Below are 16530 nucleotides of genomic sequence, written 5' to 3'. Positions count from 1 at the left end.
GGGGTATGACTCTCGTCAGCAGCGACGGCCTCTGATGAGAGTTCGACACGATTGTGAACTCTACTCATTCTGTGCTCCAGTGCATTGAGCTTCTCGCGAAGGCCGCCCGACGTGTTCCAGAACGATGCATAGTTGTCGAAATTGTATATCAGAATTTCGAATCTTGACTGCGCCAGCAGTGCCTTGTCAGGCTCAAAAGTCTTGTTCACGACTTGAGCTGCGGCAGCCAGCCAAATGGTACTGGCGAAAAGCGGGTTCACGTACCTGACGTGGTATGGACTGCTGTTACGAACGACGCGCAAGATGTTATTCGAACATTCCAGATAGTGCCCCAAGGCTGTCGTGTTGACAATTCGGTTGTTTTTGGGCTTCTTTCGCTTGTTCGCGTGTAAAGCAGTCTCTTCTGCGTCCGACTGGACCCAGAACACTTCGTAGTGATGAAGCATCATTCCTGCGAGTTGTGTCATGACGAAGATGGTATGTTTAGCACAATCTATTGCTATTGTAGATTGGCCATGCTTGGAAGTATGGAATCCGAGATACTCTTGTTCGTACGTGAGCTGCCTGGGCAGTCTTTTGGAGAAGCGTGCGAGAGCGACCGTCGTCTCCTGTAAGTCTAGGCGCGTCTTTCGAGGAGAACAACGAGAGGACCGTGTACTCTCTTGATGGGCAATATTTTGGGCATCAACATGTCTAAAATGCTGATCTGCATTCAAAGTACCAGAAATGCCTTCCCGATAAGACAGCAGATGGGCTTTGCGCATAATGGAGTTCAATACGATGTACCAGGCCTTCCAGAAGAATTGCCCGATTGCTCCAGCAACCTGATGCATTCGCAAGGTTCGAGGCTCAGGTGACAACTCTCCTCGGCTCTGCTGGAGAACCATGCGCCATCCGAGATTGGTAGCAGTGTCTGTACGTGAGTCGCATCCAAGCCATTGGGCATCCGCCGGACCGTACTTCCGAAGACATCGAGTTCCCAAACAGCCCAAAAAGCTCTTCTTCGCTCCTCATCGAGGATCATTTGGAGGGAAAGGTCTTCTCTCGTAGCAGCTTCGTGATTGGCCTTGTAGGCATCGAGGAGATGCAGTTCCATCTCGTATGTGAGTCGCACACATTCTCCAAGCGATCTCCAGGCCACGCCACGGACATCTCGAGCGAGTTCATGGAATGCAATGAGAATGAGTGCTTGCAGAATACACAGAGGCGGGGGTTCCGACTCGTGTTTAGCTAGACAGTCTGTAGCCAGCCGTCGGGCCATCCCATGGAATGCCGCGGTGGTGGGCACCGTTGCAATGCCACTGTCAAGTAACGCAGGGCTGTGTGTTCTGGAACCTTCGTCCCAGAATCGCCTGGCGAAGATGAACATGGCGGCAGTCAAAGCTGCCGTCTCGACTTGCGGCTCGTGGTCATGGATCATGGTCATGAACGTTGGCTTATGAAATAGCGAGAAGGTCGACATGTTCTCGAAGTACAACTCAATGCTCGAATGTGTGAGCTGTACGCCACATCTAGCATCTTGAGGACGTACTTACAGACACTTGTATATTTCGAAGGAGACCCCGAGATGCTCCCATGCATATCTTCGCTGAGGGTCGGCCGTCTCAACAAATCCACGTATCTGCCCGAAAATATTGTGCGTCGGCAGCATTGCGTCCGATAGTAATGCGGACTCTCCTATATCTACGTAGAGCTCTGCGGTGGTGGCCGTGGTGTCGTTCTGCGTTGGCATACTGTCGTCAATTGTGGATTCGAAGCCACTCGCCTCCCAGCTCTGCGGAGGAGTAACATCTTGAGGTACAGAGTCTTGTCCAGGGCTGGCACTAGAATGACTGTCTAAGAGCGTCAGCGGGCTGGTTACGTTGGCGGGAGGTGCGCTTCACCTGGCTTGTAGTGCTAGATTTCGGCCCAGGCTTTCCCACGAAGGAGGCATACGAGCACGTCTGGCTGGACGCAGCACATGAGGCACAGGATGGACGGTCTCGACTACTGATTAAAGACGTGTTAGAACGATGGCAAGCTCGAGTCCTGGATTCCGGATTGCGAGAACACCAACCATTTTACTTTCCGCCTGCGTTTTACCACTCAGAGGTCAGCTGGGACGGGCTCATCGGGAACTGGGCACAGCACCTTCTGCAAACATCACAAGCGACATCAGGGCGCGACGTTCTGTCCATGGTAGAATTCTGACTCGAGGCGAATGATATCGAAGAAGTCGTGGAGGTTGCTGGACAAAGACTGCAGGGGTGCACTGTGCTGCATTGTAAGCACCGGCGCTTACGGCCCCGCAATTGGAGCAATTCTGTATTGGTTTAACGGTGGAGATGGATGTTAGGCGCAGAATATGTGTTGTAACCAAAACTAGAGATCCTCCGAATTTGTCTTTTCTTATCAGCCCGAGAAGCGGTGGCCTGAAAGTACATTTTACCGAGGCGTAAACATTCATTTAGGCCACTGGAAGGAGATGATCCTTCACTTCCACGTGCGTCCCGGCAACTTTATCCTTGCTCACAACGTCCACCTTTCCCTCGCTCAAGGCGTCATTTACCACATGGTCGCCAAAAAGCGCGGACACGTCTTCTAGTGCCACTCCAGTTGTCTCCGGAAGATGGAAATATATCACAACAGTACAAATCACGCAGAGGCCCATCCATAAGATGTACAAACCCCATCGCCTGTGGCCGGCACGTCAGTTGCTTTGGTAAGAGTGAAGGGCATTTCGTAAAGCTTACATTTCTTTGAAAGCAAGCCCGGCGGGAGCCGTCCAAACAATCGCACCCACAGAGTAGCCGAAGAAGTTGAGGCCAATGCCCGTGGATCGGTAGGCGATGGGGAACACTTCCGCGGCCCAGATGAAGATGGGAGCTTCGCTGATTTGGTAGCACACGATGAAGAGAAAAATGAAGACCAAGCACGCCACCTGGCCAGGATGATTAGAGCTTCCCAGGTATTGTGATTGCAAAACGCCCTCGATCAAGAGCACGACAGCGACCGCAGGGAATCCAAGGACTGAAGACGGAAAGTAAGCAACACATCCATATAGGTGGCACCCTTCTTACTTACGAAGCATACGTCTCCGGCCAACACGGTCCACAACGAAGGCGTTGACCCATGCTGACGTGTTGCCGCAAACACTGTATATCACAAGATACACGAGGGGCTGCACACCGATGACGCCTAGACTGTTGAATATAGGGACTAGAAAGTTCGTAATCCCGAGAACCTGTCAGTTGATTAGGCGACGAGGTCTAAGACTGTTGGGAACACTGAACTTGCTCCGGTGGATTGGGTGGCAAAACTGGGACGCAACAAGAGTTAGCAGTAAGTAATAGCAGCGGCAAACCTATACATGCAACGTGAACTTACCCCAAGAGGATGACGATGATGCAGCGTTTTCGCAACGATGGTTGCCGGGGCAGATTCGCATATGATGTGTCCTGTTGCTTTTCGAGCGCGACCTGAGCGATTATCTGGAAATATTCTTCTTGCGCTTCCTTGTCCGTGTCGTCCGCTGGATCGCGATGTAGCCTTCGAAGCACGTCCCAAGCATCTTCAGTCTTTCCGGCCCAGATCAGGTATCGTGGACTTTCTGCAAAGAAAAATCAGTCGCATCATCATGCATTGGGCAAGAAACGGCGCAAGGCATACAAGGAACGAAGAGAAGAGAGACACCTAGGCATAAAGGGCTAACGCAGGCCAATGCTAATGGTAGACGCCACTGGACGCTGGGGTTCGTTGATTTGTAGGTTCCAACGGCGATTGCCAAAGAACTATGGCCACACTGTCAGCGGACATCCATATTTGAAGACAAAGACATACATCAAATAACCTAGCCCCAGGCTTGTGACAGTCATGGACGCAAGCAACCCTCGATGCCTAGCTGGCGCAGTTTCGGCCAGGTACAGAGATACGAGACATATCAACAAACCTACACCGAATCCTTGAAGGAAGCGAGCGATAATCAGCATGGCCAAGTGAATACTTCCTGACGCCAACGCGCCGCCCACTGCAGCGAATATGGCTCCAGTGAGCATAGCATGTCTTCTTCCGAGCCAGTCTGCCAGAGGGGCTTGGACCAAGGCGCCAAACGAGGCCCCGGTAGAGAACAGAGCATTCACTGCGCCTTGGATGCTATGAGTCTCCGTCAATATTGCACTTCTCGCAACGTAGAAGCGCACAGGTACCTTGCGGTGTGTTCGGAATCTTCAATCCGGTTAGGTGAAGGAAATCAAGTCTTGGGCTGTTCAAGATAACTCACTAGGATCGAGATTGAAATAGCTGTAAAATCCAGGTTGCCCCAGTACGGCCGGAAAGACAGCGAATGCGAAGCCATAGGTGATTCCTCCAAGGCACACTGCGAGTGAGACGGCTATGTTGTATCGTGAGAGTTGAACCATGATCGATGGTCGTGTCACAAACGTTGATCCTATAATTCACGATTGTATTTCAATCGACACAACCACTTGCTTGAAGTAGTACGGCAAAACTCCTCTTTCGGAGAGACGAAAACTTCGGACAGACTACAGCTTCGGATAGACTAAATAAGGCTTCGGAGGGACTAATGCGTCGGAGAGATCTAGATCCACTTCATGGAAAGATTCATCCGATCGAATGTTCATGGTTTGTCATGATCGACTAAGAGAGTGAGAGGGAAAGAGAGCAATGTGAGAGTAAGATCCAAAGGAGAAAGCAAAGGAGAAAGCGGTTATATAGTAAGGCTCCAGAGTCGCCGGTTTCAAACGTATTACGCCCTTACCTCTACCATGTCTACACCTCAATGCGATCTGCGGCTCTTTACTGCACAGTCGCCGAACGGTTACAAGATTTCTATCACTTTGGAAGAGCTTGGTCTACCATACGACATGACCGTTGTCGACCTCAAAAATATGGCGCACAAAGACCCTGCTTTCCTCTCCATCAACCCCAACGGACGTATACCAGCCATGAAAGATAAAAGCTTTGGCGACGCAACTTTTTCCCTTTTTGAATCGGGTAGCATCCAACAATACTTGGTCGATCGTTACGACTCTCACCACAAGCTGTCGTATCCAAGAGGTACGAGGGAATACTACGAAACCAGCAACTGGGTACGTATGAAAGCCCAAACTACTTGACTGGCTTACGCTGAATTGGTGCCGTCTTAGCTGTTCTTTCAGAATGCTGGTGTAGGACCCATGCAAGGCCAGGCTAATCACTTCCTACGATACTCCCTGGCGGAAGAGCCTTTACCCTATGCCATAGACAGATATCAGAACGAAACTAGACGACTGTACCGCACGGTTGATAAGCATCTGGAGACTACTGCAACTGATTTTCTTGTTGGCGGCAAAATGACCATTGCTGACATTGCACTGTGGTGCTGGGTCGATTCCGCGAGTAAGTCCCTAGCCTCGAGGACTAGCTGAAGACTGCGAACACTCACCTTCCATCCATTAGGCTTCACCAACATTGATGTGTCCGAGTTTCCGACCTTGCAAAGATGGCACAAGCGAATTTCAGCTCGTCCAGCTGTGCAGAAGGGCCGCAAGATTCCAGCGGGTGCGGACCTTAACCAAGTGATTAAAAATTCGGCCGACTTTGAGAAGTTTCTGAGTGGGAATAGAGAGTGGATTGCTCAAGGGTTGTCTGACGATGCGAGAAAGGGTTGATTGAATCGTTCGCTTCAAAAACAAGGCCTTTGAAAGAACTTGCTGTGCACTTTTCTGTTCTAAACGTCTAATCAACGGCTCGCTCATGTGTAGTAATGGGGTCTTTGAAGTTCTATATCCTGGTGGAAGATAGAATCGATAGACAAGAATTGGAACTACTAGGACCAGCTACATATCGTTGAAAGTGGCAATGAGTCCATTAGTTCCGGCGTCTGATAAAACCTGCCATAATAGTTCATGGACTGCATAATGTATAATGCATAATGCATTCTTGCCCCTATAATACGCTGTTGCAAAGCCCTGATATGGTCTCAGAAGCAATTTTACGGTATAAGAAATAGGGGCTACGCGCTCCCAGAACATCGTTACAACATTCCCAGCGTCTATTAAAATCCTATGGAATTGCCTATCACGGTCTATACGACATCCTTCGATTCAAGGTACTGGTCCTTCTGCCTCCGCCATGCCTTCAAAACCTCCAAGCCTTCCACGTGGTCGTTCTCATCAAAGCGATGAGATTGGAAAGTCATTTCAATGATCACCCCGGACGGATCCGTGGTATACACAGACTGCCAAATACCCTCATGATCTATTTCTCCCAGAACTTCCATTCCGCAAGCTTCCCAATGCGCTTTCCAAGCCGTGACCTGCTCAAGACTGTCGCACGAGAGAGCGAGATGCTTTGTGTATTTGGGTATGCCATCATCGCTCTTGATGTAACCATTCTGGAGTTCAAAGAAAGCCAGGGCGGACCCATCGGCCATGCCATAGAGAGCATGGATGTATTTGTCGGGAATGGGCTTGTCGTGGCCGGCTTCATCTAAGAAGCTGTAAGCTCCTAAGAAGTTGCAACCCATGACATGCGTCCAGAACTGATGTGTTTTATCCATGTCGAGGGTTGCGTAGGCATGGTGATTTAGTCCACGTGGCTGGAGAGTAGACTCTATGGGTCGGAGGTTCTTTGAACAGGTTTCCAGTGCTGGCATGTTTGCAAAGAAGGGTAAGGCAGTGAAGGTCTCGGTCGAGCATCACGACGCGGCGGAGGGATTAAATACAGCAGTGTCTTTATCATCGGACGAAAGAGCGAACGTTGAGCCTGGGACAGTCGGACCATCTCTTGCAAGGCCGGTGAGATACTCCGAGAATCGTCAGCTTTCGTATATTACACAGCCGAGATGTCAGAGAAGGTGCGTCCCCCTGAAACCACACTCATCCTCACCATCGACAGGAGAATGGCTGCTTCGACTTGGCCCAAAGGCGCGCAAGTTGCCATTAGCTTCACTTGTGACAATCTTGGAGAAGCGCAAGAGATCAATTCTGGGGTCTGGCCAACCAACGTGGCACCAGGAACGCACTGGTCGGTGCTCAAAGTCCTTCCGAACGTGCTACAAACTCTTGAGAGGCACGGAGTCAAGGCCACTTTCTTTTTTGAGACTTGGAGCATTGGCATTTATGGCGCCGTCACCAAAGATGTCGTGGAGCGCGGCCACGAGATCGCATGGCACGGCTGGCAGCACGAAAACTGGACTCAATTATCTGCCCATGAGGAGCGCGACGTCTTTTCTCGGAGCTTCTCACAGGCCCAAGATCTTGGCTGTATGTACAAGGGTTTCAGGCCTCCCGGTGGTTTGATCAACGAGCAAACAGGTAGCCTACTTCACAAGTACGGCGTGCGTTATATCAGCCCAGCCGCTGAGCGAGCATCTGTCGAGAATGGACTTGCAATCCTCCCTTTTCAGTGGGAGGCGGTGGATGCTTTCTACTACATGGATCAATTCTCGAACCTACGTCAACAGTACAATGTCCAGAGAGATTCCCTTGGTCCAGACGCGTGTCTAAGGGGTATGCTTGACCTAGTCGAGAGAGCCGTGGAGTCGAACGCTTATGTCTCTGTACTCTTCCACCCGATCCTCCAAGATTCGTCTGAAAAGCTTGCTGTTTTTGAGGAGGTTGTGAATCGCGTTGCACACGATCCGCGAATATGGTGTGCACCGTGTTACGAGGTCGCAGATTGGGTGCTTGAGAATAGGGACAAATTTTCATCCAATCCGGGTTGGCCTAAAGCGACATGGTGATATAGCCAATACAGATTCCGATAACACCGTATTGAAGTAGCATGCAGCACTGGTCATGGCTGCTTTACGCAACCACTTAACAGCAATGCAGTTGATACTCTGGACTTTCACACAGTCTTGGCATTCATCTGTTCTTGTACTAGAAGTAGCTCCTTCACAGTCTCTCAATACAACATCAAGTGTCATCACATCAAGTAGAACTATCCTTCACGGACACTCACAAGACTCATTCAACCCGTTAGAATCACCGAACCACCAGACCGCATCAAGCGTCAGCTGGTGAATCTTCCACCTATCGCCCTCTTTCCGTAGACACCAATAATAATACCCGCCCTCGAAGAAATTCTCCCCCTGATCTCGTGCGTGGGTAGCATGCGAAGCACTCAGGACCGAACGAGCATAAGCGAATGTTGGAGATGTGAGTTTGATAGTGAAGTTTGATGAGAGATGCTGTGGCAATGTCAGGCGTAGTCCGAAGCGTGTGGCAGAAGCACTTACTGTCATCCTGTAAAAGCGCATTTCAGCGTCCATGCCAAATCTTGCCAGCTTTTCCCGTCCTCGACAGCTTCCAAACGGATACGTGACTTCGCAGTCATCCGTGAAAAGACTCGCCCAGGCCTTCGGAGCCGTTGCATCCACCATACAGCTGTCTAGGTAGTACGCATATTCGTTCAGCACGTCCACCATGCTTTGTCGTTCCCATAAATGAGTGACCTTGTCTTCCAGTGATTGTGCGTGATTGCCATCGGTTTCACCAGGACGTAAATCGCCGAGAAGCGTAGTGTAACAGAGCGGATGATCCACTGGAAGAAGAGCTGGCCGTAGTGGCTCGCCTGTCTCCCTTCGCGCTTCCAGACCGGTTACCATAGTGAGTGTGACAAAGTGGCTCAAACGCCAGTGGGCCAACAGACACCACTAGTATATTGAAGTTCGGTTGATCGTCCTGCTTCACGACCTCGGAGGATCTCGGCCGTGACACGCGACAAAAGTCCCTCCTCGGACAGTCTATTGGCATTTGACGGCAACGGACTTGATATGTCATACATTCGTTGAGCAAACCAAGGTACCTAAATATGACTCTACGAACCTCTTACCCGGGATCGTAGAGCTTAACATTCCAAATGCCTGTCCCATGGAGCCATCTGATCCGTTTCAAGGCACAAGAAGACGGCTTGATTTACCTTGGTCAAGTCGATAGTCAGGTGGTGCCTGATGTCGGTGTTGCTGTCTTCACGGGACGAAAGGTCTCTGCGAGAGTTGTATCAGGCACTGTCTTTGAAGGCAAGGTGACAGATGCGGTGCAGGAGGGAAGTTGCAATGAATCTGGACAGACAGAACCTTGCTGACGGGAAACGTACAGCTCTTATCCCCGCTGTCCATTGATCAAGTCCCTGTGATTCTATGCCTTGGCCTGAACTACCGCGACTATGCGAAGGAATCGAATATGCCAATCCCTGACGAGCCTGTGCTGTTTCTGAAGCCACACCGATCGCTGACGGGACCATCTCCGCAGAAAGTGTCAATCCCAGGAATAGCCCAGGACGGATCAAGCGACTACGAGGGAGAACTGGGATTTTTCCTATCTAGAACAGGAAGAGACATAGCTGAGCGAGATGCTTGGGACTATGTGCTTGGCTTCACTTGCTGTAACGACATCTCCGCTCGCAACTTGCAATTCAAGAGTAGTCAATGGTCCTTCTCAAAAGGCTTTGACACGTCTACGCCCACAGGACCGACTTTGGTCAGCCCAGGCGCCCTGTCAGATCCTCACAATCTTCGCATACGGACAATTTACAATAAGGATTATACTGTACAGGACTCCAGCACCCGGTAAGGACACAGTGAGAGGCTCAATATGCTGGCTATTGTTGATCGCTACTAATGACTGACAGTGAACTCATCTTCTCCGTTCCTTACATCATCTCATACCTTTCTCAAGGCACCACCCTGGAAAAAGGGACGCTCGTCCCCACTGGCACTCCGCCTGGTATTGGATGTATGCGACAACCAAAAGTCGTCCTAGGGGATGGAGACGAGGTCCGAGTTGCGATTGAAAATATTGGCATCTTAATAAGTCAGGTGTCCTACTCTGATGCCAATAGTAAGGAGGTCAGAGGATAAAAAAGCACAGCTCCCTTCACTGGGCATCAAGTTGGACTCATCCAATAAGGCGAAAATTGCCTGTTGACGCACGGATTAAGCCATTAGCAGCCCGCAAAACCCTTTCATGCTATACCGTAGTGCTCATTGTTTTCGACGGTTCCAAACCGACTAGCACAAGAATCATTGCCTTTGCGTTTACCTCTTCGGTCCTACGTAGACCCGTGTCGTAAGGGACAGTCGTGTTATCTAGGCAAGCATCTCAACATGACAAGATTGTACTGAAGTCTTCGTGGTCAATCAAATGTTGACAACGGGGCTTTGGATACAAAATAAGCATGAACATGCGGGTGATACTATACGAAGACAGTGTTGTCTGTGTAAGTATTCAAGGCATCGAATCAAATGACTCCTTTCAGACTAATGCAGAGGATCTTGCAGCTCTCATCTTGGCTTGCAGCCACAGCTCCGTGGTCATCGACCTCCTGAGCTGGACCTTCAATTCTTGTACATCGTAACTACCATCGACTCGGAACACAACACAGCATGTTTTCAGATTGAAACGAAAACTGCAAACATCGACTTCGATGGAAAATCAAAGATATGACGAGTCCACTGATCTCGCTCCAATACTTTTACGCTCCCTACGAGGAGAAACCCTGGAAAGCCGGTAATTGTGGAAGGTGTGATTGCTGTCACGATTTCATCGCTCAGCAATGGTACTGTTGCCAATCGTGCTTCTTCACCCTTCGCGATCGCTGCGCTGCTTCCAAGACCTCATCAAATCCAGGTCATTCGTTGAGACTTGCTCCTCTCAGTGAGCTACGAGAATCAGGACGAACCAAAAACGCCACACCGCAGTCGGTCATCAATGCCGACTGGTACGAAAGAGCAAAACGCCTATCCGACTCTAATTGTGGTTGTCGGACTTGCTTTGGGCACACGCCATCTGTGTTAGCCAGAAGATCAGCCGCTTCGGAGTGGCATTCGATACGAGATGTAAGCCTTTCAGATTTGGAAAATAGTAGCCTTTCAGGGTGCAAGGTCTGTTCGTTGCTGTTTCGTAGCCTAATGCGAGCGTGCCCTCGGGTGCTTTCTGATGGCACAAGGGTCACATTAGGCATTTCGGCGACGTACTTCTCCGTTGGTATGAGAAAGCCCCTACCCGGCGAGACAGAGCTCAAGGACCTCAAAGTCAGCACCAGGATGGGATACGCAGAGGCGTGGGCCGGTCTCAACACAGCTGAGTCCTTGGGCACGCACCTGGACAGCCCTGGGGTTGTCAGCAAGATACAGAAATGGCTTCATGATTGCGAGACGCTCCATGACAACGAGCATTGCCGTGAAGCAGCGAAGACCGTCTTACCAAGCAAGGTGATAGCAGTTGGAAGTCTCGATGAGCCGTTTCTGCGCCTCGAACAAACCAGTGGCCGGACCGGAAAGTACATTGCGCTCAGTCATTGCTGGGGCGGGTGCAATGAGGGTCAGACCTTGCAAAGCAACCTGACTGGAAGACTCCAGACAATCGATGATTCTGAGCTGTCAAAGACGTTTCGCGATGCCATACGCTGTGCGAGGAAACTCGGAGTTCCACATCTTTGGATTGACTCGCTTTGCATTATCCAGGACAGCGCCAGCGACTGGGAAAGCAAGTCTGCACGGATGTGTGACGTCTACTCCAATGCCTACTTCGTGCTGGTCGCATCATCAGCGATCGCCGATAACGTGGGTTTTCTCAACGAAGTACCTGAACAATACCGTGGGATACCGCTCGAGTCGGCGCCGGCAAGCGGCTGCTACGACATGGTGATCCAACAGCAGATTCCCCATGCGACTGGACCAGCTGGCGCAGTCGGCTCACCGGCGCCAGTCGCCGCCATCAACATTGGACCGCTGGAAACACGTGGCTGGTGCTTTCAAGAGACATTACTCGCTCGCCGTTCTATCGGCTTCACGTCCTACGAGGTTGCTTTTGAATGCCACGACCATGTGGCGTGTGAATGCAACAGCAGCAATCGTACGGATGCGGCCGGAATTGACAGTGAAAGTAAAGAGACAATCCAACAGCAGTGGATGTACGTGGCTGCTGAAGACCTCGATGGCGGCAACTCGGAGAAGCATCTCTGGAGAAGACCACTGTCTCAGATCACAAATGTGGGTACGCTGTACATGGAATGGAGGCGGATGATCGTTCCCAACTACACCTCGAGACAGTTGACGTTTGCGTCTGACAAGCTGCCAGCCCTCTCCGGTATCGCAGCTCTGGCACATCGATTGTGTCAAGACCAGTACGTGGCAGGGATGTGGCGTGCTGACTTGCATAGAAGTCTACTCTGGCGAGCAGATCAATGGAGAAGCAGTCTCCCTGGCCCTGGTCCCTTATTGTTCTGTCCAGACTATTCAACCGGCCCCTCGTTCTCGTGGGCTTCAGTCGACGGGTCCATCGTATACAACGTACCGGAAGACGGACTTGGCGATGTGCGCCTGAAAATACTAGATTGCCAGGTGGAGCTTGCAGGAGAGCAGAAGAATCGTTTCGGTGCACGCTCTGGAGGCTGGATGCGGGTTCGTAAATCCTTTCAGTTCCATCTGCAAGGTCGCTGCATCAGGGACGGGTCTTCGGATGACTATACTCTGAAGCCCGCGTGGTCGGAGGGAGGAATGGAGGACACCGAATTCGATCCAGATTGTTTGCTCTCTGAACTCAGCACACACAGTGAACGCGGTGTCAGCAAGTTCATCGCTCGAGCGAAAAGGGGCCAGGAGTCAGGAAAGACCTTCAGCGGTCAAGTAACGGGGATCATGATGGCCGAGGTACCTCGTGATAAGAGAGGGTGGTATCAGTGCGCCATGGTAATTGTTAGTGAGAATGGAGGTGCTTCGAACACGCATCAGCGTATTGGCTTTGCAGCGCTCAAGTCTAAGACTTTTGAGGCGGCACGTGAGTACGTCCGTCTTGCTCCTATTCGCGAGTTCTTGATCGTGTGAGCGCGGCCGCTGTACAGGATCTTGTTCAAAGACCAGCTAGTATTGCTTTTTTACGAGCAGGTATGAGAGGACGAGTGTCACGAAATCTAGACCTTGCTCTTACCAGAAGATGCCAAAAATAGACTCACATGCCTCCATCCTCTAGTTTCACTGCACTTTGGTACGGCTTTACTCATCATGAAGATAGATAGCCATCAAATTCGATGTCGTGATGCACCTGATGTCCTTGTGTCTGGGCCTTCCAGCCCTGCTTTTCCCCACCATCACAAGCCAGCGCTAGCGCAACGCTAGGCCCCTGAACATTCACTTACCGTACATTAGGCAGAAAGGCCAAGAAAGGACAAAACACTCAGCATCCGGTATTTCAACGTGGTCGCACACCGCAGTACTCATCAGGCGCTCAGCCAGAGTGGACGGGATACAGTGATCTTAAGTGAAAACCGCGATTGGTCGGTTTCGCGCTAACCAGCCTCGGTATATTGCGGTTGTAACCGTGCCGCCCGATCTCCCGCGTTGCACCATTCTTGTTCTAGTGCAGCGCTGCGGCCACCACTCGACAGCGAGTAAAAACACACTCACAACTCCACGACGTCTTGCGGGCGCGTAAGTAACTGTGCCTCATGATGAAAGTATATGTAACGGTGAAGGCAGCAGTAATTCTCGTTGCCATGTCTTTTTTGTATCATCGCCTTTACGAATATAGCTCGGCCTTCAGCGCGGATTCACCAACAATACTCAACAGCTTGATAGTCCGTTCACGATGAGGCGTAGAGATGGTTGCTCATGCCTTCGTGCGGTGCGCGGTCGCTATTACACTGGAGATCTTATTTTGATCGTTGTCGTCACTGGTATCGTGGTCTTGAGCACCGTCGGACCTCACAATGTGTATACAGCATTCACGACAGTTCGTAGCAGTTTGGCGTCTTTGCTGGGCGTGCCGGAGTACGATTCTGCTGATTCGACCTTTCTCGCTTGCACGCTTGCAGAGCCCGTTTCAAGCCACCGGAACCGAATTGACTCAAGTCAATGCAAAGGTATATCGAGAGTGCCGCTGAAAGCTATGCTGCATCACGACTGACCTTCGTAGGATTTCCAGAGCCTCCGTTTGGTTCCTACCTCACCCTGAACGCCTCCGCAGACTCCGCTGAAACGTACTACGGACGTTACGATCAACCTGTCCCGTTCAGACGCGTCGTCGATGAGATCGATGGCAAAGCGCGAAAGCGCGAAGCATCAAGAACAGCAATAGTCCTTCGCGCTTGGGATCAATTCTCCTGGACTGACGACGATGTCCGCAATGTACGGTCCCTCATCTCCGAAGTGTCTCTTCTTGGCGAGGATTACAGCGTCTACATTCTGCTCCAGATCAAAGACGATGTGGCTCCCGGGCAAGAGTTGGAAACGGCTAAATTGAGACTTATTCCTGGCGAGTTTGCAAATATCACGGAGGCATGGACAACATTGGACAGCCAGAACGCGTATCCTGCAGTGGGCGAACACCAGTAAGTCACCGCTGCCTAGAGTCAGTCGAGCAGAACCCTGTTGATGATAGACAACTCCCAGATTCTATTATCATGCGTTCATGGCGCTGCAGATGTTTGCAGATAGACATCAAGAATTTGACTACTATTGGAACTGGGAGATGGATGTCCGCTTTACGGGTCGTTACAACTCTCTGTTTCCATCGTTGTCGACCTGGGCAGAACAACAGCCCGATGACGGTCTTTGGCGGCGGAATACGCGCTTCTTCATGCCGTCTGTTCATGGCTCCTTTGACGACTTCACCAAATCAACTATCGCCTCCACTGCAGACTTTCCGGAAGCCTCACCGTGGATCACAGACACCTTTGAAGGAGCGTAAAATCTCGGACAGACGGATCTTGTTACCCTGTTTCCACTATTTGACGTCTCTCACACCGCATGGCCCCACAAGGACTATGTGTTGAACTTCGAGACCTTTCCCGTCACACCGCGCTTTGGGACTGTCGGGACGAACATGAGATTCTCCCGACGCATGCTACTGATCATGGGCCATGAAAATGCAGCCGGACGTGCTATGATGTCAGAAATGTGGCCTCCCACAATTGCCTTTCACCACCGTCTGAGGACAGTGGTGGTTCATCACCCGCTACAATATCTTATCAAAGCAAACAAGCGTAGTGAATTTCTTGGGATTGGTACCTGGATCCGATTATCCCATAGTGGTAATAATGTTGTGGTCTCGTCCGCGCCGAATGGATGTATACATTGTGGCCGCTGACGTCCAGATTCTTCAGTGGCTGATGCCTCTGTGTTGGTATCTATCGCACCGTACTGGGGTATACACAGTATGATGCTTTGCGGCACAGCCAGCGTTAACAATTATGCCGGACGATTGGCCCTCGTCGTCTCCATTGCAGTCTGGCTTCGAAACACCAACATAAGGTCAGTGGTGTTGCAAGTTTTCAGCAGAAGCGGCATGGTACTGCAACATGTTGCCATGATCTGTTCTTAGCTGAGCGCTAAAAGGGACGAACATATAAGTGCACCCGGGGGACCTGTTGCTGCTGTCAGACAACCGCAAGACTCCAAAGTTGACCACTTCATACTTACCGCATCATCCATTGCCCCTTTAGCCATTCTTCCATCACTCTTACGACCATGAGACTCTCCACGTTCTCCCTGGCGGCCGCTTTGGCATGCTCTGCGCTCTCAGCTGCTGTGCCAGTTGTGGCCAAGACGCCGGCCCTCCCAGAACAGGGTGCCCATCACTTGAGTCCAAGAGCACAGTACAACATCGACACTTTCGAAGATCTCGAAGAAGAAGCCACGAGAGCCACTCAGGACGAGATCACGGCTAGTGTCAACTACCTCGCCAACTTCTGGAGCGCAAATGGAGCGACCTGGGCATTGACGGGCGGCATCGCAATGCAGAAGTATGGTATGACAGAACGTACCACCCAAGACTCGGACTTGGGTGTATCGATCTTACCACTAGCCATCACCAATGCCGCTGCGGCGGATGCCAAGTACGCCGAGCTCAAAACTTGACGTGCGAAGTTGTTCACTGACTTTCTCCCAGCATTCAGTACCCCCCGGCGCTTATGGCTGCCTCTGGAACTGTAACTCGTAAGTAATTATCTGATTCTCAGTTTTTGACTTGCGGGCCTCGAAATGCTTCCTCGGGGCACCGACACTAAGTTGTGACAGTATTTGTCAATATCAACGGTCAACAGGTTCAGAACGACGTTTTTCCCCCAAGTAAGTACAAGAGGCCTTCAGAAAATGCAATTGAGCCTTCCACCGCTGACGTGCTTGCAGATTCGGAACTGGCCCCAAGCCTTGACAACACTGTTACAATCGATGGCTGGCCGATCGTAAGCATTCTCTCGCTCATCAAGTCCAAGGTACGGAGGGCCGAAGACCAGGATATCATCGATGTAGCTTGGTTTTGTACGGAAAGACTCAACGACGTCACCGCCATTGCCAGCCAGATTGATTACCAGAGCCGTTTGTCATTCGCATCCGACGCCAAGGCACGCCGTCCTGCAGATTTCGACGTAATCTGTCCAGGACTGCAACTCGATCCAAGCCAAGTTCCATCCAAATGAACTGAATGACAGGCCAAATGTACCAGCTTCAGGGTAGGATCGCTACGAAGATGAGGAGGGAGCGGGTGGTGGTACCAAGGTAGAGGGAGATGATAATGTGTGATGTAGCCGTATGATGCTTAGGCGTTA

At 51.0% G+C, this 16530-nt stretch overlaps 8 protein-coding genes across 8 annotated transcripts; 6 read left to right on the top strand and 2 right to left on the bottom strand.

Annotated features, from left to right (window-relative positions):
* Nucleotides 1-772: 772 nt before the first annotated feature.
* Nucleotides 773-4397, bottom strand: M409DRAFT_23503 (uncharacterized protein; the record flags this gene model as incomplete). Its single annotated transcript, XM_033806823.1, has 10 exons — nucleotides 773-1484; nucleotides 1536-1832; nucleotides 2733-3009; nucleotides 3064-3198; nucleotides 3273-3298; nucleotides 3367-3589; nucleotides 3692-3770; nucleotides 3933-4131; nucleotides 4185-4203; nucleotides 4259-4397. The coding sequence occupies 10 exons, from the start codon at nucleotides 4395-4397 to the stop codon at nucleotides 773-775; spliced, it is 2106 nt and encodes a 701-aa protein (XP_033667202.1).
* A 366-nt stretch (nucleotides 4398-4763) lies between these two features.
* Nucleotides 4764-5648, top strand: M409DRAFT_36756 (uncharacterized protein; the record flags this gene model as incomplete). The annotated part of the gene is made up of 3 exons (XM_033810612.1): nucleotides 4764-5087; nucleotides 5145-5376; nucleotides 5437-5648. The coding sequence occupies 3 exons, from the start codon at nucleotides 4764-4766 to the stop codon at nucleotides 5646-5648; spliced, it is 768 nt and encodes a 255-aa protein (XP_033667201.1).
* A 416-nt stretch (nucleotides 5649-6064) lies between these two features.
* Nucleotides 6065-6634, bottom strand: M409DRAFT_55155 (uncharacterized protein; the record flags this gene model as incomplete). The annotated part of the gene is made up of 1 exon (XM_033812926.1): nucleotides 6065-6634. The coding sequence occupies one exon, from the start codon at nucleotides 6632-6634 to the stop codon at nucleotides 6065-6067; it is 570 nt and encodes a 189-aa protein (XP_033667200.1).
* Nucleotides 6635-6880: 246 nt separating this feature from the next.
* M409DRAFT_66769 (uncharacterized protein) lies at nucleotides 6881-7723 on the top strand (the record flags this gene model as incomplete). The annotated part of the gene is made up of 1 exon (XM_033817085.1): nucleotides 6881-7723. The coding sequence occupies one exon, from the start codon at nucleotides 6881-6883 to the stop codon at nucleotides 7721-7723; it is 843 nt and encodes a 280-aa protein (XP_033667199.1).
* A 1121-nt stretch (nucleotides 7724-8844) lies between these two features.
* M409DRAFT_66768 (uncharacterized protein) lies at nucleotides 8845-9844 on the top strand (the record flags this gene model as incomplete). The annotated part of the gene is made up of 3 exons (XM_033817084.1): nucleotides 8845-9021; nucleotides 9084-9553; nucleotides 9616-9844. 3 exons carry the CDS (start codon nucleotides 8845-8847, stop codon nucleotides 9842-9844), a joined length of 876 nt encoding a protein of 291 aa, XP_033667198.1.
* Nucleotides 9845-11029: 1185 nt separating this feature from the next.
* Nucleotides 11030-12811, top strand: M409DRAFT_55152 (uncharacterized protein; the record flags this gene model as incomplete). The annotated part of the gene is made up of 2 exons (XM_033812925.1): nucleotides 11030-12111; nucleotides 12151-12811. The coding sequence occupies 2 exons, from the start codon at nucleotides 11030-11032 to the stop codon at nucleotides 12809-12811; spliced, it is 1743 nt and encodes a 580-aa protein (XP_033667197.1).
* A 760-nt stretch (nucleotides 12812-13571) lies between these two features.
* On the top strand, nucleotides 13572-14672 carry M409DRAFT_55151 (uncharacterized protein; the record flags this gene model as incomplete). Its single annotated transcript, XM_033812924.1, has 3 exons — nucleotides 13572-13845; nucleotides 13899-14313; nucleotides 14375-14672. The coding sequence occupies 3 exons, from the start codon at nucleotides 13572-13574 to the stop codon at nucleotides 14670-14672; spliced, it is 987 nt and encodes a 328-aa protein (XP_033667196.1).
* A 779-nt stretch (nucleotides 14673-15451) lies between these two features.
* Nucleotides 15452-16401, top strand: M409DRAFT_23498 (uncharacterized protein; the record flags this gene model as incomplete). The annotated part of the gene is made up of 4 exons (XM_033806822.1): nucleotides 15452-15819; nucleotides 15873-15919; nucleotides 16001-16051; nucleotides 16112-16401. 4 exons carry the CDS (start codon nucleotides 15452-15454, stop codon nucleotides 16399-16401), a joined length of 756 nt encoding a protein of 251 aa, XP_033667195.1.
* Nucleotides 16402-16530: the final 129 nt, after the last annotated feature.

This window comes from Zasmidium cellare (genome assembly GCF_010093935.1).
Source record: "Zasmidium cellare ATCC 36951 unplaced genomic scaffold M409scaffold_19, whole genome shotgun sequence".
Classification (NCBI taxonomy): domain Eukaryota; kingdom Fungi; phylum Ascomycota; class Dothideomycetes; order Mycosphaerellales; family Mycosphaerellaceae; genus Zasmidium; species Zasmidium cellare.
The sequence above is the reverse complement of the archived record's forward strand: the minus strand, read 5'-3'. Positions and strand labels throughout refer to the sequence as shown.